The following is a 21685-nucleotide window of genomic DNA, read 5'->3' as shown; positions in this document are numbered from 1 at the left end:
AATGAACCCGGTTGGTGGCTGAATCAAGAGTTGAAATTCCAGACTTTCCGGCGTCGCTCCGTAGCTTGTCACGGCTCGAGCGAAACCAGCCCAGACCAATTCTCTAGCAACCAGGAAGTGGTGCAGCGCTCATTCCCATCGCAATTCTTTCTATCTTCTGCATATTTGTCGTGCTTCCTCCCAAAAGTCCTGTAATGCTTTGCTGCGTTCATCTTCTCCTCTCGATACTCGCGAGAGCCCGCGTGGCTCTGATCTGATAGAATACGGAGCGTGCGACAGAAGACTTCGCACGGCGACAGCGTATAGTCGGGCTCTAGACCTGGGATTTCGTTTTTGTCCACCAATCCTAGCAGGCTATAGACATAGTCTCTCGGATCAGAAGCGATAGCATTTGCACCCAGCCGGACTACCCTGTCGAGAGGGTAAGTGACTGTTGCACTTTTCCCTCGACCTCCTGATAGCGCGTCTTCCCGCAACCGGCACAACTGAATTGAGGTGGACTTTCGCCAGAAGTCTGAGCCCCGGAAGCGTTCGTCCAGTTCGAGACCACCAAAGTTGGGATCGTAGTTGCCGAACTGCAAAGGTGGAGGCACAGTTAGCAGATGTCTCGGATTAAGCCATGCTAGAGTGTATACCGCGACCCACGTACCTCGTCTTCCTCCATAAAAACCCAATCGCCGCACATTAGAACCACAGACCTCGCCATCAAAAATTCCTGAATAATCCACGCTCGCTGCCAGTACGGGCGGGAATCGACTTCCAGGTCATCAATTGAGGTCGATTCTTCCGATGCTGGACCGAGCCACGAAACCACATGATGGGCTTGAGAGTACACCTCACCCATGCGTGCGACCTGGTGACCGCGTTCGAGTACGTCTTTCTGATTGATACACAAAGCGTCCACCCATAGCACGCCAGCCGAATCGCCTCGCAGATGAATCAAGGCTTCGTGCAGATTGGGTGTAACTTTGACTTCATGGCCGTTGACTAGTATGCGTTGTGCGGGACTCGGATCGCCCCACACATACGAGAGAGCTGTGTAGTCGATCCGGTCCCTTAGATTCCGATGGACCAAAGAACAGACTATGGGCGCATTCCTGTCGGCGGAAGGGTGCAAGATCAAGAGGCGAAATGCGTATTTATCCAGCAAAGGTTCGTAGAAGACGGAAGAGCGGCTTGAAGATGGCTCCACGAGCTGCAGACCATTCGACGGCCGACAAACGAGTGGAGAACTATGTCCCGGTAATTCGGCTTCCGCGTAGTAACTGCGGCTTGCTTGGTTGGCGGTTCCACTTGGGGTAGCACGGATTTTCGAGCTCGATCCTGAAGGAGAGGACTGTGGTGCTACCCTCTTCTTTCGAAGCCCCGCAAACCAAGCACGAACCCGGCGGTAAGTGGACGGCATTGCCTAGAACGGCTTCCAACCTATAAGAATTAGGATTGCGATTGGCGCGTGTAACAGTCACATACCAGTGGCTGTCCGTGTTGCTTTATAACTTACAAATCCGGCGACGCGTGCGTCTCAGGCTCCCTATGCATATAGCGACATGTAACTCAATCGCGAGGGCAGCGAAGCATGTAGCAATGTGAAGGCAGGAATGAGAGGAAGAGGAATGAGAAGAGGGAGCAGCCTTCTGATGCTTAAGGCTGCGGTTCGCGATGGTGATGGTGATGGTGATGGTGGCGGTGGCGGTGCATGCGGGGCTATGTCAACCAATAAAGACATAGCATTACTGCTACTCAAATGACCACCTCTATTGCACTCGCATAGGTACCTAATGTATTCGAGAGGTGCAGGAAAAGGCAGTGGGAGTTTATCTCCCAGCACCAGCTCGGTCAGTAAAATGACGCATGAGTGCCGACGGTGACAACCAGACTGTTACACCTTTATAAAGGCTGTGCAGCCGACAGGATGTCCGTACTGCCTCATGTAGGAGTTACCGCAGGTAAACGTAGAAAATATTGAGCATGTGGCTCCCAATGTTGTAACACCGATGTCACCTCAATTTGCGCAACCTGCTCGACAGATCGGCGATCAGAGTCTCTCCTTGTACGCTATGGAGAAGGATACCTGCAGTGAAAAACTGCAATAAGAAGGAGACGATGAGCAGGAGTTGAACTGAGGCATATTATGGCGATGGTTAGGGTGGTTTATCCGGCAGGTTCGTCCTGGTTGCAGAGTCCGATTTTGAGGAACGGGACATCCAGCGCCCGAATCAACGGACACTGTGGCCTTCTCACGATCCCAAACTGATGAAGCACGCTTCAGATCTCATTCATGCATGCCGAAGATCGTTTGCACCTGAAGATGCCTCGGCTCTCATGAGACTTAGATTAAAGCCCAATGACATGGCACCCTTAGCCTCTGGTGTCAGGCTGTGCTACGCCATGAACATAGCCAAGCTCATACTTTCTGCTCGCTGTGAAACATTTCAACGTTGTTGGCGGCTAATTTGACGCTTACACAATCTTCTAAAGGAACTCCGCCCGCGCATCACCGCCCTAGTCACATTGCTTTGCCGTCGATCATCTCGGTCTCTGTGAATTTTTCACAGACTCACTCTCGTTAGTTGCTGTCGAGCCCCCTTGCTAGGAAATCCGTCATTCAAGTAGTACCTGAACGCCACGCATTGAGATAGTGATGGTGGAGAACTCGGGTCTTGCTGAGCTATATCGGGGAGAGGACCCAGTCGTTGAGTATGGCGGTCCCCGTACCTATACAATCGCGTTAACCAAGCAAGCATCGTTGCTGTTCACGGGCTCAATGGCCATCGACTCAAGACGTGGACCACTAAGGATACAAATCGATTCTGGCTCGGTGATGCCGACCTGCTCCCTTCCCATCTAAAGCGATCTCGGATCCTAACATTCGGTTACGACGCTGCTGTCACTGCGTTGCTGGGAAAAACGTCTTCGGATCGCATATTACAGCATGCTCAGACACTGGTGGCGGAACTGGTTGCTGATCGTGAGGTGGGTCGATAAATCCAAACACTACAAGATGCTGACGACTGGAGCCAGCTTGAAGATGCGGCAGAGCGGCCCATTATATTCATCTGCCACTCACTAGGAGGGATCATCGTCAAACGGGTACGTAAGACTGCTCTTCGACGCATGAGGACATCTAACTCACAACTCTTAGGCTCTTGCATACTCCGCTAGTAGGACAAGCAAACTAGTCGCACATCTCCATTCCATATTCGTATCCACCTTCGGCATTCTCTTCTTGGGAACTCCACACAATGGCAGCAGCAAAGCGAACCTTGCCTCAACGAGCCGCCGAATGATAAGCGCCCTGACGCCGTCCAAGGTGGTGGACTCTCAAGGCCAGCTTGTCGATGCCTTGGCGGAGGGTTCGGAGATTCTACAAAATATCACAGACATGTTCGTACCGCTCATGAAGAATTTCCGGATCTATTTTTTCTGGGAGCAGCAGAAGACGGATCTTGGGACTACTCTGGCCTATGTATGTACACATAGCACACTTCCACTCGTGGCGCTTTGGAGTGAATCTGATCCTCTACAGATTGTGGAAGAGAACTCAGCGGCGCCGATTCTTGATAACACCGAGAGAGCGGGACTTCCGTACGGACATAGTGGCATGGTGAAGTTCGAGAGTCGGAGCTCACCTGGGTATAGGCTCGTTGTCGCAGCGTTGATTCGATATTCGAAGGAAGCTCCAGATTTGGTCTCGTCACGGTGGCTGCATGCGACAGAAATGCTCAAGACGAAACGGCAGAATGAGGCAGCAGAACTAGTGAATTGACTCAGGAACCGGTGGCCGGGTGAAAACAAGGATGGACGTTTTCTTACCGAGGTGTTCAGCTCGATTCATGTATAACGATACGATTTTCCTTAGAAGATCCTATTCATACGTTGGGTAGATGCTCTTGGTAGGCAATCTCCTAACATGTGCTCAATTCCATACACTACCGGATATCAACCTTACAACCGTCTTTGATCGATATCACCAGCGTCATGACTTGTTTCTCGACCCCAACTAGTTCGAACGTCTCGCCTTCGGGTAGTTTGATGGTTGGGAATCTTTGAATGAGTCGGGCGACCGTGTATCCGGCTTCCGTAAGGGCGAAATCCACTAGAAAGGCGCAAGTCAGTACCGGCGCATGACAAAGTAGTGAGAATAGGGAGCAGACTCACTTCCAAGACAGACCCGAGGGCCACCGTGAAACGGGAGATAGCCCCATTTGTGCTTAGTAGGATCCTTGTGCATAGGCAACTCCTCATCCCATCTTTCTGGACGGAATAGCTCGGCGTCCATACCATATAGATCGGGTCGTCTGTGCATAGAGTAGACACTGAACGCTAAAGCGCTTCCTTTGGGTATTAAAACAGGAGATTTTCGATCGGGACCGCCGCCTGTGGGAAGAACAGTCGTTTTCACTGCTGTGCGAGTGTTCACAGGGAGGGAAGGGTAGAGTCGAAGGGCTAGATTAATCAATTAGCTGATATCGTTTCAAAAGGGAACCAGAGGATTACATACTCTCGTTGAGCACATTTTGCAGGTAATGCATCTTTCGTAGGACGGTCCGTGACAAGCTGGACTCAGCGTCACATACAGATGCGATTTCTTGCCTTAATTTCTCTAGAACCCGCGGGTGACGGACAAGCAAAAAGCTGTTAGCTATGTTAGAGAGAAAACCATGCTTTCACTGCGACAAGACTCACAAGGTCCACGAAAGGAGACATGCAGTCGTGTCTCTTCCTGCAGCAAGCAGGTTGATGATCTGACCTCTCAATGCAGATCGGTCGGAGCAGCTTTGTGCAATGGTATCGAGGAAAACGTATCGTCCTTTATCATTCCGAGCGCGGTCGGGTGAGAGATTGCGATCGATAAGATGGTCCGCAAATTTCTGTACGTCGCTGCAAGCTTGCCGGAACTCTCTGCCATTCACCAGCCAGTAGAGATCGAGAAACCGGTATCGCTTTGTAACCCACTGCTGGGCGGTGTTGAACGCGGTTGCAAATGTTTGCTCGCTAACAGCCTCTGGAGTAATCAGGCTTCGTACTGATTCTCCGAAGAGAAACGCAGTCGCGGTGTCGAGCGTCAGACGAAAAAACAAGGGTTGAAGATCGATAACGCCATCTTTCTTCTCGATGATACTAATCAAGTCGTCAACCGCTTGTTCAAAGAGTTCCAAATCCTGGTATTGCTTGTGCTGAAGCTGTGGTCGCAACATGTCCCTCGAATGTTTCCAGGCGGCACCTTCTTGTGTGAAGATGCCATCGCCAAACATGGGGAAAGTGATCGCTCTGCGCAGACCCATTCCAAAATCTACTCAGGACTCAGTTCATGGAAGCGCCATAATCGCACTGTGGCAGCCAAACCTTTGAAATTGGCAGAGCAAATGGCTTCGAGGTTGGCTGGTTCTATCGTGCCTGGTAAAGTCAGCGCTGCTCGATAAACTGCAGGTGTGTCTGGCAATCACGAACCATAGGCTTTGGTTCCAAGGAACTTCTGTTCCAGAGTGCTACCCGTCTGACGGAAATGGAACAAGAACAATCCCATGAGTCGTGACTCGGCATCTGCTCTGAAGATTTGTTCGAGACGGTCAACTCCCCAGGGTCTTTGATTCCGAAGCCTTGGAGCCGGAAGGCAGCCATGGTGTTCTGCGATAGCCTTGTTTTCCTGCACGGTTTCAGCAGATGGTATAGAGATATACCAGTGTTCTTGCCCGTAGTTCGCGCTGCCGATCCCTGTATCGACTGCAGAGTATCACTACAATGGCGACTAGGAGAGCCGAAAGAAGATAGCCTGGTACCATCGTTCTAAGGCAACAACAAAGCAGGGTGGGGGGTAATTGGGGATGTTTTTCGTGGGAGTGTCACCGGCCCCACTATGGGGGGGGGGGGGGGGCCGTGCGACCATGCCTATTGTTGTGGCAACATTTCGTGTGGCGGCGGCGCAGCAACATCCCCAGACATATGCTGTCGTCAATTCGATTCTAGCTACATAGCTGCCGCTCCAGCTTGCTTCCTATCAAGTATCCACCTGGGCAAATGGCGAATTTGGCCGAGGAATCCGAATAATTATGACGACTAAGTCTATCATACTACATTAAAGGTTATAGTATGATAAAAAGAGGCGCGCTATTCTATATTAGAGAGTTAATTCTAAATTAGAGGGCAACAGAACCGTAGTACATGCGCTGCAGAACGCCTTATTTTTAAGTGGTGTATGAGTAGTGTATGCAACTCCTTGTAGTCTGTAGTTTGGTATTTGGAATAAAATTCCAGACATCCCTTAGGAAGAGGTGAGCCATCCCATCACCATATGCACCCGAAAATCACACCCACCAGCTTTCCCCTACACTTTACTCATAGGCGGCATAACTGATCTCTACCTCAAACAACCGACATCAGCGCTGACTCCGGTAATCTCCAGTTTGCAGCCTCAGTGCATGTCCCTTTATCCGTACCGACTGTACAGGAAGCGTCGCAGCCTCCCAATAGCACCCTCATTCAGGGTCTGCCCGCAAGCAGGAGACTCCACATGCTGGAATAGGCTCGAGAGTTTGGGCATAGCGGCGTCGCAGGTCGGGCACTTGTAAGGGTAGACCTTGTCGGAATAGATATCTTGGAGATCGTTGCTGTCGAGCATATCCTCGCGATAGTCTTCGTCGATGAAGTGGGACCACATCCGACACTCCGCAGCGGTCGCGTTGAGATCAAGATGGTCGACGCCGGAGTCGCAGGTGCCGTATTCGAGATGAATGATCTTGATAGACTCAGCGGTTGTCTCGACGCGGGGATTTGTCAGATACGTACCATGCCGCCGTATGTCTTGAACTTGCGGTCGCAGCCAAGGCATTCATAGGTGGCAGCGCAGTGAGTTAGTCGATGCTGGCGCTCATTAGCTTACCAGCTCCTCAAAGGAGTGCAATGGATGTGGTACATGGGTAAGATTGTCCGGGGTGCTGAAATGTCGCTCGCACTGAGTGCAGACGTTATGCTCGTCGAGGTGCTCCCAGTATGCGTCGCATTCCGATTCCCAATGGGAGCCATGACCACCATCGCAGCCTCGACAGACGGTACGGCAGCCCTCTTCGCGGCAATGATCCAATAGCTCGTCCCAGGTCTCGCCATCGAAGTCGCACACGGGACATTCGTTGTGACGCAGGGAGTCGCGCAGATGTTGACGCAAGGCATGCTCCTTGCTAAACCGCCGATCGCAGCGAGAGCACCAGCTATTTGCGGTCAGCGTAAGCTTATGTCAACTACAGAGATTCTTACGCCGTCATTCTGATCGTGCTTTAGAACGATCACTTGCTTGGGGGATCTTGACGCCTCAAGATGCTCTGCAAGGATACGCACCGCTGGCGGGATAGTTAAAAGAGCTGGATCCTGTTGTGGGCGAAGCCAACGGTCGGCTGGGCGAAACGCTGCAGGAAGCCTGTTCACAGGTCGTGTTCGGGTAGCCGCAGGTATCCGCCGGATCTGGTGAATTCAGCCTAGAACTCACTCCACTATTCTTCAAGAACATGTCTCGACAATCCAAAATTCCTTTATACCTGCCTCGGAATTCCTGCTTGGGGGACAGGGTACGAGCCGTGATACACTGCCACCGCATTCTGTGCCGCATCATACCTCACCTCGCATTTGCCATTGGCTGAAACAAACCAACCTGGGCCGTACTTTAACAACCTTCCACTCTCATCCTTCAGTCTCTGTTCCCCTGCCGCATCTCTCAGCAGAGTCTCGCTCGAGCAAATATACGAGATTTTCGCCGCTAAAGAACACGGATGCCTAGGCACCCTCATCCTAACAGGGCTATAGCTCTTGGCCACCTCAAAAACCGCGAAGACACCAACGAAGATGATGAAGAAGATGTTGTAGCGTGAGCGAGTTTCTGTAGTCGCATCGAGCATTTCCGTAAGGACCTGCTCGGTGTCATTACTCTCGCGGCTGTAGCGAGCTGCCGTTGTTGTGACGAGGAGAACGTAGAGATCGGCTAGAAGAGGGTAAAGAGAGGAAGCTGCTAAATGGTAGCGTTTTGTGCGTAGGAATTTGAAGGCGGACCAGATGGGCGTTGGGTTCGAGAAATCGGTGGAAGGATCGGCAAGGAAGCGCTTCTGGGGAGAGCGCTTGTTGATCTCTAGGGTGTTCTGGGTGCTTGATGTTTTGTATAAGCCGCTAAGGCGTAGGGGCTCGAGTAGCCGGTGTTCTAGGAGATAATCAGCATGACATGCAACGAGAGTACATTGGGATACGTGGTGTGCGCACCTCTGTCAAAATAGTCCAGAAACATCCTAATCAACGACCCGGCTATGGAATTAATAAGACGTTGGTTAGAGAGCGATAAACCGTCAAACTGATCGCTGATAAATTTCCAGACGACAGCGAGAGCAGCGAAAATAACAAAAACCGGCATATTGAACACCAACGGTTTGCCTTCCTTCCAGTACGGTGCGCCAGTAGTATATGTCCGAATCTTGGTTGGGTATTGCGGGGTCTTCGCCAGCTGCCCGTCCGGTAAGACACAGAACAGCGGGCTACTGTCAGAGAAGCGGCGTAGTGCGTATCTCTGAGAGCCAAATGACTGGTACAACTCCTCTCGTGTAGCTTGCTGAGGGACTCGCTGCCAGTTAATTCGAAAATCTTCCAGCTGAGATAACCTTGCGAGTCCTAGCATGGAATAAGGGGAACATTCCAGAGCCGTGTCGAGGATATGGAGATACCATATGAGGTACCCCAAGCAAGTGAGCATAAGAACGAATACAAGGCTGACACAGATGAGGACGCTAACACGGGGAGCCCAGATAAAAGCCGCGCCTGGAACGTTAGTCCATTTTTCAGGAGCCGTCTCCACAGGAATGATTTCGAAGTACGCCGCACTGAGTAAAGGTAGAACGACGGAGCATAGCATGTAGAGTGTATGAGAAACCATGACTGGGATATTGCGGCTTCGTATGGTACTCCATAGCACGGAGAACATGTTTTTGGTGAGATGTTCAGCGCAGAATGTCTCTTGAGCCGTAGCTCCCTCTTGTCGAGAAAGAAGGCGGAATGGATCGATGCGTTTGACCTCGATGTCTAGGATTTGTATCAAGTTGCTAAGGAGGAAGGTCGAAAGAAGATTGGGCAAGTCTAGCGAATGAATCAGTCAGAGAAAAGGATGTATGGGATATTGATCACTCACAGATGTAACAGAAAGTTATTCGGTAAGCATGGCCCGAGAGATCCACTAGGTCTTCGTCATCCTCCGATAAGAATCCTGTTGGTTTTCCATCGTAGTCCGGATGTGGTCGAAGCGCTAGACGCCCAAAATGAATATTCAGCGCAAGCAAGATCAGAATGATAATGAACAAGCTCATAGGAAACCAGATTTTCAGCGTCCATGGTTTCCATGTCCTCTTTCCAGCTGCAGCTGCGACCGGGGAAACCGTGGCTATACCGAGGGATTTCAGAGCAGCCTGACCAGTAATTGGGGTAGATGATTGCGCAGCCAGAATGCCGTATCCAGGGTCCTGGACATGCTGAGCATTGAAAGTCGACTCGGAGTCCTCCTGGTTCACCGAAAAGTAAGGTGGCGCCGAAGAAGTTATATGCATCCTGGAGGCCGTGCTGGAATGTATGCCTTGCATCTCAATACTTTCGACTCCAGACGCATCGTTTGGGGTACCGGGATTTCCCTCAGGGCCCAGCAGAAGTTGGTCATCTCCGTCTTGGCCAAGGAACGATGAAGCTGGCCTCGATGAGAGGACCGGCTTCCTCCTGATTCCAAGATTATGCATCAACACTCAGTGGTCAGGTTCCCTCTCTTGGGTAGTTCGCTCGCGATCTCGGAGTTTGTAGGTAAGTACGCTATGTAGCCGCTGGTTGCAAAACCTCATCGTCGCTGTGGCCCTTTTTACAGTTTTGTCGCCAAGGAAGCTGAACTGCGAAGCCATGGAGCCATCCCGAAAGATTTAGTCTTCAGCACATAAAAGCATAGCGTCGACCGCAGGCGACGAATCGGGATCCATGCGAACCGAGTGTTGCGGTAAGCGAGATTGCCGAATCTGGGCAGTTCTTTTGGGGACTTGGCAGAGGCTATCCATGAGCATCGAAGCGAGCTGGCTGATGGTAGTGCTGCATAGCAGGTCGACTGATGTATTGTTTTTAAGGAAAGAGAAGCCAGGCTCAGTCAAAGCCACTCTAGCTGCCAATGCGTCGCCAGTGTAGTTCGCCTCAGTACGCCTCAGTACTCCCGGAGAACTTCCGCTCATGTTCATCGACTCGACATAGGACCGATCTTACAATGGTAATGGCAACGTTAGCTGAGAAGATTTTGAGAGAGTCCCCAATAGCAGGATTCGGAATGGAGATTCATCAAGGTTCTTACTTCCATAGCGGACGGAGGACAAACAATCAGTAGTGCTTGTGCGTGTGCTTGTGGAACGCAAGTCTTGATAGATGAAATGGCATTGAGAAACAGTTCTTGTGCTTCAATTGATGGTGGTTGGAAGTGTTAGTATAAACCTCACAAGGTTCGAAGGAAGGGGGTCGGTAAAAGCTCGGCCGACCCGGCGCCGACGGAAGGAGTTAGGCTGGTCCTTCACGTGGCAAGGTGACGCGATTTTCTTTAATGGTTCCTCATTCCGTTTCTCCCCAATAGTTCCAAAGGTGGCTGTAGCTCTCATATCAGCAGAGCAAATCAGATACGCATCCGATGCTTTTAAAGCCCGGCTTTCTCCCCGCTGCGCGGCCAGGCGCCGCGGGATGTGTAATCGTACCCTAAGCTTGTGCCCATAGCCAGACTTGGGCAAGATCGAACGCATAGTCCAAGTCTCTGATGACTCTCTTAGTCGGCTCGTCGTGCGATCGACCGAGAGCGTAGTCTTTTAAAATTCGACCATAACCCATTGACTCAACTAGTACCCTCACGTTTCACAACTTCACCATTCCTATTGCTACTACAACGAAATGACCGCACCCGGACCAATCCGATCGCATACTCGCTCTCGCACCGGCGAGCTCCATCCCACGAATACTTGCACAACGAATGCAACCCTACAGATGGCTTCTTCAAATACCCATCCTTTACCGAAATGGCTGATTCGGGACCGCCATGGAGGATGGAAGCGAGCTATACAAAACTTTACGCCGTCTTGGTTTTCTGTGACTATGGGTACTGGCATAGTCTCAATTCTCCTCCATTCCCTTTCTACACTTTACCCCGGACATCACGGGTCCCTCAACGTCCTCAGCATCGTTTTCTTCATCTTGAACGTCATCCTGTTCTCTCTCATCTTCATCGTGTCCGCTCTGCGATATCTCATTTATCCGGCGACGTGGAAGTTGATGATCAACCACCCCGTTCAGTCGCTCTTCCTTGGCACATTGCCGATGGGGTTCGCTACCATTATCAACATGTTCACGCTTGTTTGCGTGCCCAGGTGGGGAGGAGCGAGTCCGTATATTGCTTGGGGTATGTGGTGGATCGATGCCGCCGTTAGCGTTGCCTGTTGTTTTGGGCTTCCATTTCAGATGTACGTTTCGGGTGACAGTCTTTGGGGGAGGAAGCTGAACGTTGTGCAGGATGACCAAACACAAGAACCGCCACGACACCATGACCGCAGCTTGGCTCCTTCCTATTGTAGCTTCTGTTGTTGCCGCAGCATCCGGGGCCGTAGTTGCATCCGTCTTGCCCAATCCGCGACACGCTCTTATCACGATCATAACGAGCTATGTGATCTGGGGAACTGGTGTGCCGCTAGCTCTGGTAGTGATGGCGATCTACTTCCACAGACTGGCCGTTTACAAACTGCCACCCCACGAAGTCATCGTATCGGTCTTCCTTCCGCTAGGACCTATGGGCCAAGGAGGATATGGAATCATGGAACTCGGAAAGGTGGCGTTGAAGATATTCCCTGAGACGGAGACATTGCACCCAGCCGCTGGCGAGATCATGTATGTCTTGGGCTTCGGCGTGGCGATCGTAATGTGGGGATTCGGGCTTGTGTGGCTCTTCTTCGCCTTGGCGTCAATCCTGAGCCGCCAGAAATTTCCGTTCAATATGGGCTGGTGGGGCTTCACTTTCCCAATCGGCGTCTTTGCGATGGCGACGATCACCCTCGGGCAAGAGCTACCGTCCTCATTCTTCAGGATTTTGGGCACGGTGAGGTTACCTTCTGATCATAGTATGTCCCGTGCTAACAGCATACAGGTATTCGGAAGCTGTGTCATGCTACTTTGGTTTGTCGTAGCCGCCGGTACGGTGAAGGAGATGGCTCGCGGGAGAATGATCGAAGCGCCGTGCTTACGAGAATTGGAAAGAGCGAGCCAGAGGGGGGCAGAAAAGGGACGACAAGAGGCTTAGCCACTGCTCCTGGGTTATATACTTCGAACATCGCCGAGCGGATGGAAACCCTTACCGAAACGAGAGAACCCACTCCTATGGCCGGCCTGCTGGTTCGATATGGCGGAGACATTCGTGTCAACAACAGTTCTTGTGCTGCGATATCTCTTCTGCGGCGGTATTCGGAAGAGAAGTCCATAGTGAGCATGGAAATCTCGTGGAGGAACGCTTCCCCTAGAAGTATCCCCCCGGCTTCCCACGTCGTGTTCTGAATTTGTTGCATCGGTGAGGCTACCCTAGCGCTGCTGTCTCTACGGCCTGTTCTTCCGGAAGACCGGCTCGGCTTCGCATATAATCCATCGGCGTCCAGCTCTTCGGGATCAGAGCGTCCGTAGACCCTTTCCATACGTACATGTAAGCACAGACGATGATAGTTTCGCCGCTGTCCGTTTCCACTTCAACCTCTTCTAGCTGTTTCCTATGCTCCCCCGGCCCAATGTATTCCTCGATCTTGGAAGCCATTTGTGGATCGAGTCTACCAAGGAGCATCCCATCCACAGCCGCCTCCTTTTTCGTCTTTACGATTGTTGGAGTATTCTCGAGCTTAATCGTCACTCTAAAATGACACCTTAGTGTAGCACGAGTCATGCGTTTTGTGGTCTCCTCAACACCCTTCGTTCCTTCCACAATGCCCAAAACTTTGGCAACAACCCACGGCAGCATCAGTGAGCCGTAGACAAATATAGGGACTTCGGGAGCCACATGATGATAGAGCTGCCGTGTCGACCATCGGTTGTTGAGAGCCAGGCCGTAAAGACGAAGGTCTTCCGGGTCAATTCTCTTCTTCGAATCCTCCGTCATTTAGGCGGTTGGCGATACAGAACGCAGAGATAGGTGCAAAAGTACAGGGAATAAAGGAAGAGAAGCCTAGAGCGGCCACATTGGGCAAGAAAGGAGGCGCATGACAAGGATAATGGTGCGTGAATGCTGGGTTTGCCGAGGAGGCTCTTTCCCGACATTTGCTTCACGCACTCAACCTTGGGTCATCTTTACGCTGGGGCCCAACCGTTACAGGGCAACGGGAATCTTCAATCCACGTTTCTATGCCTTGCGAATGCATTGTGGAGGCACTGTGAACAGGCCCTGTTCACGGCTTGACGTTTGACGCGGCGCCCCATTGGTGGCGTTTGGTGAGGCGGAAGGCACAGTCTGATATAGCAGGCGCCAGGCAGACGAGCCGGCAGCTTGTTTCACGTGGATGCTTCACCGAGTCGCACGAGGACTATTGATAGGTCAATTTAGCAGAAATGCATGGAGGCGACAAAAACGAACGGCGAAAGGGACACGGTGGTGAACACGAGAGGCCGTTTCGGGGTTTGCGTATTGGTGAGCAGGGGATCCAGCGGCTTCCAAAGGTTTCGATGGTGTTGCGGCGGCGGAAGGTGCGGCCCGTGCACTGCCAAGCCTGTAACCTGGAGCTTTCACCAACATCATCGCCGGAGACCGCAGCTCTACTTAAACCTTCTCGCCTCTGCTCTGCTGCCTCCATCATCCCCCATCACACACCCGACCGCGGCCCCCAGACAACCCCGCTGCAGCTTCTGACAACCGCCTTTTGCACACAGGACACACTCTCGCTACTCCCGTAAACACACGTACGCCCGAAATGTCGGCTGAACCAGAGCACCACCACAAGCACAAGGTGGATCTCTCAAAGTAAGTTACCGCACTACCATCAACTTTACTTCAAAGGCCGACTGCTAATGTGCCGGCAGGGATCCGTCTGGAGCTGAGCACAAAGATGTAGATACCACCTCACGCATTTCGGAGATTACTCTCACTAACCCGCCACAGGTCGACGAGACCGCGACCGCTATCCTCAAGAAGAAAAAGAAGCCCAACTCGCTAATGTAAGTTCAGCTGAAGCAGGAAGGTATGGAAATGCACAAACAGTTGCTGACCGATGCCGCAGCGTCACCGATGCCGTCAACGATGACAACTCTATCATCGCCCTGTCAAACAACACCATGGAGACGCTCCAGCTGTTCCGTGGCGACACAGTTTTGGTGAAGGGCAAGAAGCGAAAGGACACCGTTCTCATCGTTCTCGCAGACGACGATCTCGATGATGGCTCTGCGCGGATAAACCGAGTCGTTCGCCACAACCTGCGGGTCAAGCACGGCGACGTTATCACTATCCACCCATGCCCGGATATCAAATATGTACGTGTCCGCACTTGAAGCAAGAATTGCAGGAAATACTGACAACTGGACAGGCCAAGCGTATCGCCGTTCTCCCCATCGCGGATACCGTTGAGGGTATCACCGGCTCGTTATTCGACGTTTTCCTCGCCCCATACTTCCGAGAAGCCTACCGGCCCGTGCGGCAAGGCGACACATTCACCGCCCGCGGCGGAATGCGACAGGTGGAGTTCAAGGTGGTAGAGGTCGATCCGCCGGAGTTCGGTATCGTTGCTCAGGACACCGTCATCCACTGCGAAGGCGAGCCGATACAGCGTGAGGATGAGGAGGGCAACCTCAACGAAGTCGGTTATGACGATATTGGTGGCTGCCGCAAGCAGATGGCTCAGATTCGTGAGTTGGTCGAGTTGCCTCTTCGGCATCCTCAGCTCTTCAAGTCCATCGGTATCAAGCCCCCGCGCGGTATCCTCATGTATGGCCCACCTGGTACCGGTAAGACTTTGATGGCGCGTGCTGTCGCCAACGAGACCGGTGCCTTCTTCTTCCTGATCAACGGCCCCGAGATCATGTCCAAGATGGCTGGTGAATCAGAGTCGAATTTGCGAAAAGCCTTCGAAGAGGCTGAGAAGAACTCCCCGGCCATCATCTTCATCGACGAGATCGACTCTATCGCGCCCAAGCGCGAGAAGACGAATGGCGAGGTTGAGCGTCGAGTCGTCTCGCAGCTGCTCACCCTCATGGACGGCATGAAGGCTCGGTCAAACGTCGTGGTTATGGCCGCCACCAACCGACCGAACTCCATCGACCCTGCCTTGCGCCGCTTCGGACGTTTCGACCGCGAAGTCGATATCGGTATTCCCGACCCAACCGGCCGGCTGGAGATCCTCCAGATCCACACCAAGAACATGAAGCTCGGCGATGATGTCGATCTCCAGACAATTGCCGCCGAGACTCACGGTTACGTCGGTTCGGATTTGGCCTCCCTCTGCTCCGAGGCTGCCATGCAGCAGATTCGTGAGAAGATGGACCTCATTGATCTTGATGAGGACACGATCGACGCTGAGGTCCTGGATTCGCTCGGCGTCACCATGGAGAACTTCCGCTTCGCCCTTGGTGTCTCCAACCCCTCTGCTCTGCGCGAGGTTGCCGTCGTGGAGGTACCGAACGTCCGCTGGGAGGATATTGGTGGTCTCGAGGATGTCAAGCGCGAGCTCATCGAGAGCGTCCAGTATCCTGTCGACCACCCCGACAAGTTCCTTAAGTTCGGCATGTCCCCGTCCCGAGGTGTGCTCTTCTATGGACCGCCTGGTACTGGTAAGACATTGCTTGCGAAAGCTGTCGCCAACGAGTGTGCGGCCAACTTCATCTCCGTTAAGGGCCCTGAACTCCTCTCTATGTGGTTCGGAGAGTCTGAGAGCAACATCCGCGACATCTTCGACAAGGCCCGAGCTGCGGCGCCCTGTGTCGTATTCCTTGACGAGCTGGACTCCATCGCCAAGTCACGTGGCGGCTCTGTTGGCGATGCTGGCGGTGCCTCCGACCGTGTCGTCAATCAGCTTCTGACTGGTAAGTAAACAACGGAATGTAACGCCTTTGCAGCCGATATGCTGACATCATTTAGAAATGGACGGTATGACTTCGAAGAAGAACGTTTTCGTTATCGGTGCTACCAACCGCCCCGAACAGCTCGATAACGCTCTCTGCCGCCCTGGACGTCTCGACACTCTTGTCTACGTTCCTCTGCCCGACCAGGCATCTCGTGTCGGCATCCTGAAGGCGCAGCTCCGCAAGACCCCTGTCGCTCCGGATGTCGATGTGGAGTACATTGCGGCCAACACCCACGGCTTCTCCGGTGCCGATCTCGGCTTCGTCACCCAGCGTGCCGTCAAGCTTGCTATCAAGCAGTCCATCTCTACCGAGATTGAGCGCCAGAAGGCTCGCGAGGCTGCTGGTGAGGACACCGACATGGACGAGGGTGAGGGCGAGGACCCCGTCCCTGAACTCACCAAGGCGCACTTCGAGGAGGCCATGCGCTCCGCCCGACGATCCGTCACCGACGTCGAGATTCGTCGATACGAGGCCTTCGCGCAGAGCATGAAGAACTCTGGTGGCTCAAGCTTCTTCCGGTTCCCTGACGCCCAGGATGCTGCCAACGAGCAGCAGAACACGTTCGGCAACGCGGGTGAGGACGAGGACCTGTACAACTAAAAGGCTTGGTTTTTCTGAGTTCATCATGGCTTCACGCGGGTCACGGCTAGTTTGGCGCTCTGTCTTCCAATCATCTCCTCGCATGTCACGGTAATTCTACTCTCGATAGATGGAGTCGATGGATTTCCATTGCTATGGCAACGTACGCGAAGGATGGATGATGTGGGCGCTTGCCGATGGGTTGGTGGCGGAAACCTCGGTAGATGGACACCTGCATGGCATGCGCGTAGGCTACTTACCGCTTCTATAGCATGGATGGAATGAGATTGTTTAGAAAATTGACTGAGAATCGCGTGAGCTCTGTGAAATGGGTGGCGATCCATACCTGAGCCGCCAAGTACCTCCAGAATCTACCCTCTTATAGTTTTATCGTCCTGGAGGAACTGCACAGATTGATACTTTGGAGCTTTCAAGGCGCACATGCATATCGTGTTGTCCCTGCCTTGGCGAGAAAGAAGGAACGGAGACCGCCGAGCCTGCCCGCTGGATAAGGTAGCTTGGAAAGACATTATTAGCATACGGAAACGGAAAACAATGGTGATAATCAAGCAAGTGAGTATATGGAAGCGCGCGTACGCTGGCTTGGCAAAGTGTTGGTGGCTACTCTACTTGATGCTATTTCTGACATGCTTTGCCGCCCGGCAACGTCAAAGCATGCGCTGCAGTGCAACTCCAACATGGCAACCCCCACTGAGGAATGCCCCGCTCCGTGACGCCCCCATGATCGATTCCAAATTCCAAATTCCGGCTCCCCGGTTCTTGTATCCGAGTTTCCTCTGCGCTAAAATTAGCGCCGTTTGTGTGTCCCTTTCTACCGCGTACGAAGATCCCCATGGGAAGGCTGGGGATCGGAGCTGGTTGGGCTAATCGCAGCCTGTGGGTCTTCAGCCTTGTTTCCGCCCGCGTGTCCTTCTTACTGCTCCTCCGCGTTCGTATGGGTTGCTGGTAGGGGGCTGTTGAAGTTTGGTTGGCTTGCTAGGCGCGCCGTTAGGACTCCTAGGCCTGCGTCGTTAGCCTCTGCTCTGGGTGATCGTGAACAAGGACGTCGCTTTCGGTCCTGGTGTGGTGGGCGGTGCTGTCGTGGGACCGACTGTTGGGTGGAGTGGTGGTCGCGGTAGTTGTTGAGCTTGAAATATGCGATGCTCTGGCGGCGGCGGACGAGGGGGATTGGGCGGCTTGAACAAGAGCAGTAGATGCCAAGCTAGTTCCGCGAGGCTTTACTGGTCCCTGGGTTGGCGTCGATTCCGGCTCGAAGCTACCATCGGGACTGTAAGGGGTGATGTAAGGCCCTGCCCCCGCACGTTCCCCTGCCATATCTTCACCCTTTGCTCTGCTGGAGCGGCTAAGCGGCGTTAGCAGGGTTGGACTCCGGCACTGAACTGTTAAATCACTTGTCGTCTGGATACGTGATATCGCAGACTTCGTTCAGCTCCATCCTCACGGTCTTGACACCCTCCCTGATGACGCGGTCGGGCAGGCTGAGGTCATACTCGTCGTTCTCCTTGCTGTGCCCGTTGATCCCATTGACCCCGTTCGTGACGCCGTTGCTCTTCTTCGCCTGCGTATCGTGCCTGATTTTCTCTGTTACCAGTGTCATCGCTTCGGAGTGGGTGGTGCATTGGCCAGAGCGGTAGAGGTGGGTGATGTAGCCCTTGAGGTTGGCCATGAAGCCGGTGGCCTGCATTTCGTGCGTCAGGTTGCCTTCGATGTTGCGGATGCCGTTGCCGGAGAGCAGCTGCGAGTAGAGGGCATTGCGGAGCTCGTCGGGCAGCGTGTTGTGGGCCTGCGTGCTGGTCATGCTGATGGGCTTCGAGCTGGACATTTGGTGGAGCGGATGCGGGCGGGCTGTCGATCGGTCACAGTGGTCAGTAGTGATGTTCGTGGTTCGCAGCTCGCCGGGTGGGCCAGCGCGGTCGAGGGTATTCTTCCAAGATTGCCCCTTCCGGCTGAAGGTGCGTCTCCACCGCCGAGTAGTGCAGCACCAAAGGGAAGCGCGCTCTGCAGTGGTCGGAGCGAAGGCTGTATACAGTGAGCAGCGCGCTGGATGCGCCGCTTGTGGCCGTGTGACAAAGACTGTGCGCGTGGGAATTGGAGCAATACTTTTGTTATTGGGAGCTCGGGCCACACCCGCTCCTGCCTGGCCAGTGGAGTGGCCACTGCGTCGCTGCAGCCGCCGAAAGGTTGATGAATGTGCGCCTCCAGGGCCGCGCCCGTCTTCACCCTCACAACTCTGCTTCACCGAGACTGCACTGCGCCCGTATTTTTGTCGCGGAAGCGAGCAGTGCCGTCCTGCACCCACCCTGCGGCCTATAAGCCGCCCCTCTCGGCCTTTCACTCTGCCCTCGCACGTCCCACTAGCCTCAGGCACCGTAGCGTGGCCGCGCTGCCTGCCCTCCACCACAACGACAAAGCGCCACGCCCCTCCAGCATCCCCACGCCGGCTCACGTCGCTGGCCTGCTGCGTCTGCCTCTGACACAGCCGTCCCAGAGGTCGAAGCCCATCCGCGGCGAGCGTCAAGGCCGCGAAACACGCCTGGTCAATCTCGCTTCGTCTCAGCAGGGTCCTGGATGCACAGCACCCGCTGCTGGCAACGCCGGGACCACCGCCGCTTGACGCACCTTCACCGACGCTGATAACGGCGAGCTTCCCCTCCGCGAGCTGTTCTCGAGGCTTGGCGCCACCAGCTCTTCTCGACCTCCCGCCACCGCTGCCGCCGCCGACGGCCGCGCAACGTCACCCGCCATGGCCTACAAGTCCAAGTACCACGACGACTCGGACGCCGACGACGAGTACGAGCGCAGCGTCATCCAGAGCCCGACCCTGCCTGTAGACATGTACGACGAAAGCTCGCCGACGTCCTCGGGCCCGCTCAGCACAGAGCACACGCCCACGACCTTTACCCACTCGAGGGACAGCAAGGGCAGTCCCACCGGCCTGATCACGGACTGGACAGCAGCGCAGTGTGGCGAGTTCATATCTGGCTTGGGGCTGGAGCAGTATGCGAGCACATTTGTTGGTAGGTTTGCATGGCCCAGACAGGGTGACTGCATGCTGATCCGAATCGTACAGAGCAGGAAGTATCAGGCGAGGCACTGATAATCCTGCAACATGCCGAGCTCAAAGAGATGGGCCTGAACAGCGTGGGCCACAGACTCACCATCCTCAAGGCCGTCTACGAGACCAAGGTCAAGCAGAACGTGCCGATAGAGCCCGACGACTACGTTCCTCTATGTACGAGCACTCCTCCCTCCCGACCATGTATGCTAACTGCCACACCAGCCGCAGACACATCGGCCCAAGATGCACCGCCCACGCAAGACGACCTGGCCAAAGTGATACGCGTGGTCCAGGCGCGGGACGAGCGGATACACTACACCGAAACCGAGCTACGGCACTTGAGGGACGACTTCATCAAGCTGCAGGAGGAGAACAAGCGCCTCCGAGAGGAGATCTTGCCGTTCGTCCGCATGTACAAAGACAGTCAGCAACCGTTACCCACTCCTCACGATCATGTTGTCACATCGCCCCCGGCAGCAGAGCAGAGGTCGGGAAGCAGTCTGTCACGTAAGTTCTCCACCAAGAGGCTTTTCCTTGCTTCCGGTCCGAAGAACCCCTCTCCGACTATCCCGGAGGGGCGTGCCTTGGTCGACAACTCGTCTCTAGATCCTTCAGCGGCAGCTCTTGCAGCTTCCTCACACCTCACAGCGTCCATCGCCGGGGGCCAGCAGATGTCTCCCAACTCCGCACCGCAACCCTCGCCTACGTCTCCCGCGTACTCGCAGAATCAGTCCCGCTACAATCGCTCGGACATGCCCCGCAGCGGCCACCCCGACCACGAGAGCACCCCGAACTGGTCTCAGACGAACACCTGGGCTTCAGACACCACGGCCGTAACCGAACGAAACCGCGACGCCCGCGCGACGCCTGCCCCACTGTCTTCACGGCCGATGCGGAACAATGCGCAACCGACGCCGAATCCCGACGACCGCGAGCCGCCGCTATCTGGAGGTTCCACGAATACCTCCGCGCCTGCACAAACACCGTCTACGAACCCGCAAGTTGAAATCTTCAAGTCCTTCCGCGTCTCGATTGATGATCCGTGCCACAAGGTGCTCCCGGTTGCGCTCAAGAAGTACAATATCACGGCAGATTGGCGGCAATATGCGCTCTATATCGTGCACGGGGACCAGGAGCGGTGCTTAGGACTGAACGAACGCCCTCTGATACTGTTCAAGCAACTTGATAAGGAAGGCCGCAAGCCCATGTTCATGCTTCGAAAGCACGCCGCACCCGCTGAAGGCCACGTGAGCACCGTCGGAGGCAACGACGTGAGGAGTGTTGGAAGCGGAGGAGGCTTTGGCTGGGATGGTGGGAACAGGGGTGTGCAGTTGCCGGGAGGTGTATTGTAAGTTGAAAAACTGCGCATTTGCCTGCACCACCGCTATCTTTATTCGTTTTGAAGATGTTGTTCAAGAGGAGGTTGGATACTAAACAAGACTTGCATTAGGTATCGCGCACTTATCGGCGACACCGCCCTTGCGCGAAACTTTGCAGCGATCCTCGCAGGTGGATCCGGAGGATCAGGTCAAGATTGGCGAAAGGTGACGAATGGGCTATGGACAGAGGTGACAGACGGAATGAGTAAGAAGAGGGAGTCGAGGTTATTCCTGAGGACTTCTTCGGTGCCGATCCCCACGGGAGGCTATACTACCCGGAAGTGAGGGAATGCGGAGTTGGGCTGTGCTACATTTACCTGGAGTTGGCGAGCATGTGTCTACATAGGAGGATGGGTTTTTATTTCGTATAGGTGAGTTTGGTGCTTTGACTTTGCGGTTCTGCCGCTGCCGCTGCCACTGCTGGAAAGGGTTTTTATTTCTTGGGAGTTTCTATGGAGGATGATTGTTGTCTGGATGGAGAAGGATACCGGGTCCGTTCCCGGGGAGGAGGTTGTGGAGCGGATGAAGGCAATGGGGAAGG

General features: G+C 54.0%; 11 protein-coding genes across 11 annotated transcripts; 4 read left to right on the top strand and 7 right to left on the bottom strand.

The window, feature by feature from the left end:
- Positions 1-68: 68 nt before the first annotated feature.
- On the bottom strand, positions 69-1405 carry BU26DRAFT_561949 (HET-domain-containing protein; the record flags this gene model as incomplete). Its single annotated transcript, XM_033832975.1, has 2 exons — positions 69-575; positions 650-1405. The coding sequence occupies 2 exons, from the start codon at positions 1403-1405 to the stop codon at positions 69-71; spliced, it is 1263 nt and encodes a 420-aa protein (XP_033687195.1).
- Positions 1406-2641: 1236 nt separating this feature from the next.
- BU26DRAFT_561948 (ribonuclease-like protein p/mrp subunit) lies at positions 2642-3766 on the top strand (the record flags this gene model as incomplete). The annotated part of the gene is made up of 5 exons (XM_033832974.1): positions 2642-2697; positions 2742-2973; positions 3022-3090; positions 3143-3466; positions 3527-3766. 5 exons carry the CDS (start codon positions 2642-2644, stop codon positions 3764-3766), a joined length of 921 nt encoding a protein of 306 aa, XP_033687194.1.
- Positions 3767-3803: 37 nt separating this feature from the next.
- On the bottom strand, positions 3804-5783 carry BU26DRAFT_590584 (cytochrome P450 alkane hydroxylase; the record flags this gene model as incomplete). The annotated part of the gene is made up of 7 exons (XM_033834773.1): positions 3804-4096; positions 4159-4446; positions 4502-4635; positions 4687-5293; positions 5347-5397; positions 5452-5647; positions 5682-5783. The coding sequence occupies 7 exons, from the start codon at positions 5781-5783 to the stop codon at positions 3930-3932; spliced, it is 1545 nt and encodes a 514-aa protein (XP_033687193.1). The 3' UTR covers positions 3804-3929.
- A 644-nt stretch (positions 5784-6427) lies between these two features.
- On the bottom strand, positions 6428-7135 carry BU26DRAFT_421026 (uncharacterized protein; the record flags this gene model as incomplete). Its single annotated transcript, XM_033823387.1, has 3 exons — positions 6428-6736; positions 6787-6861; positions 6914-7135. Coding segments are annotated over 3 exons (606 nt in total), but the record flags the coding sequence as incomplete, so codon positions are not given.
- Positions 7136-7391: 256 nt separating this feature from the next.
- BU26DRAFT_252628 (uncharacterized protein) lies at positions 7392-9839 on the bottom strand. Its single transcript, XM_033821159.1, has 3 exons — positions 9158-9839; positions 8242-9105; positions 7392-8182 (listed from the first exon to the last, which is right to left on the bottom strand). The coding sequence occupies exons 1-3, from the start codon at positions 9750-9752 to the stop codon at positions 7524-7526; spliced, it is 2118 nt and encodes a 705-aa protein (XP_033687191.1). The 5' UTR covers positions 9753-9839; the 3' UTR covers positions 7392-7523.
- Positions 9840-11124: 1285 nt separating this feature from the next.
- BU26DRAFT_422215 (C4-dicarboxylate transporter/malic acid transport protein) lies at positions 11125-12319 on the top strand (the record flags this gene model as incomplete). The annotated part of the gene is made up of 3 exons (XM_033823448.1): positions 11125-11489; positions 11539-12118; positions 12167-12319. The coding sequence occupies 3 exons, from the start codon at positions 11125-11127 to the stop codon at positions 12317-12319; spliced, it is 1098 nt and encodes a 365-aa protein (XP_033687190.1).
- A 135-nt stretch (positions 12320-12454) lies between these two features.
- On the bottom strand, positions 12455-13562 carry BU26DRAFT_252439 (uncharacterized protein). The gene has a single exon (XM_033821153.1). The coding sequence runs from the start codon at positions 13157-13159 to the stop codon at positions 12590-12592; it is 570 nt and encodes a 189-aa protein (XP_033687189.1). The 5' UTR covers positions 13160-13562; the 3' UTR covers positions 12455-12589.
- On the top strand, positions 13563-16917 carry BU26DRAFT_252440 (cell division control protein Cdc48). Its single transcript, XM_033821154.1, has 6 exons — positions 13563-14014; positions 14074-14101; positions 14153-14208; positions 14271-14520; positions 14574-16065; positions 16121-16917. The coding sequence occupies exons 1-6, from the start codon at positions 13965-13967 to the stop codon at positions 16705-16707; spliced, it is 2463 nt and encodes an 820-aa protein (XP_033687188.1). The 5' UTR covers positions 13563-13964; the 3' UTR covers positions 16708-16917.
- A 721-nt stretch (positions 16918-17638) lies between these two features.
- BU26DRAFT_252488 (uncharacterized protein) lies at positions 17639-18262 on the bottom strand. Its single transcript, XM_033821155.1, has one exon. The coding sequence runs from the start codon at positions 18019-18021 to the stop codon at positions 17704-17706; it is 318 nt and encodes a 105-aa protein (XP_033687187.1). The 5' UTR covers positions 18022-18262; the 3' UTR covers positions 17639-17703.
- BU26DRAFT_252618 (uncharacterized protein) lies at positions 17835-18863 on the bottom strand. The gene is made up of 2 exons (XM_033821158.1): positions 18808-18863; positions 17835-18726 (listed from the first exon to the last, which is right to left on the bottom strand). Exon 2 carries the CDS (start codon positions 18527-18529, stop codon positions 18095-18097), a length of 435 nt encoding a protein of 144 aa, XP_033687186.1. The 5' UTR covers positions 18530-18726; positions 18808-18863; the 3' UTR covers positions 17835-18094.
- A 453-nt stretch (positions 18864-19316) lies between these two features.
- BU26DRAFT_252525 (RA-domain-containing protein) lies at positions 19317-21300 on the top strand. The gene is made up of 3 exons (XM_033821157.1): positions 19317-19724; positions 19793-19939; positions 19988-21300. Exons 1-3 carry the CDS (start codon positions 19451-19453, stop codon positions 21115-21117), a joined length of 1551 nt encoding a protein of 516 aa, XP_033687185.1. The 5' UTR covers positions 19317-19450; the 3' UTR covers positions 21118-21300.
- Positions 21301-21685: the final 385 nt, after the last annotated feature.

This window comes from Trematosphaeria pertusa (genome assembly GCF_010094035.1).
Source record: "Trematosphaeria pertusa strain CBS 122368 unplaced genomic scaffold BU26scaffold_4, whole genome shotgun sequence".
Taxonomy (NCBI): Eukaryota; Fungi; Ascomycota; class Dothideomycetes; order Pleosporales; family Trematosphaeriaceae; genus Trematosphaeria; species Trematosphaeria pertusa.
The sequence above is the reverse complement of the archived record's forward strand: the minus strand, read 5'-3'. Positions and strand labels throughout refer to the sequence as shown.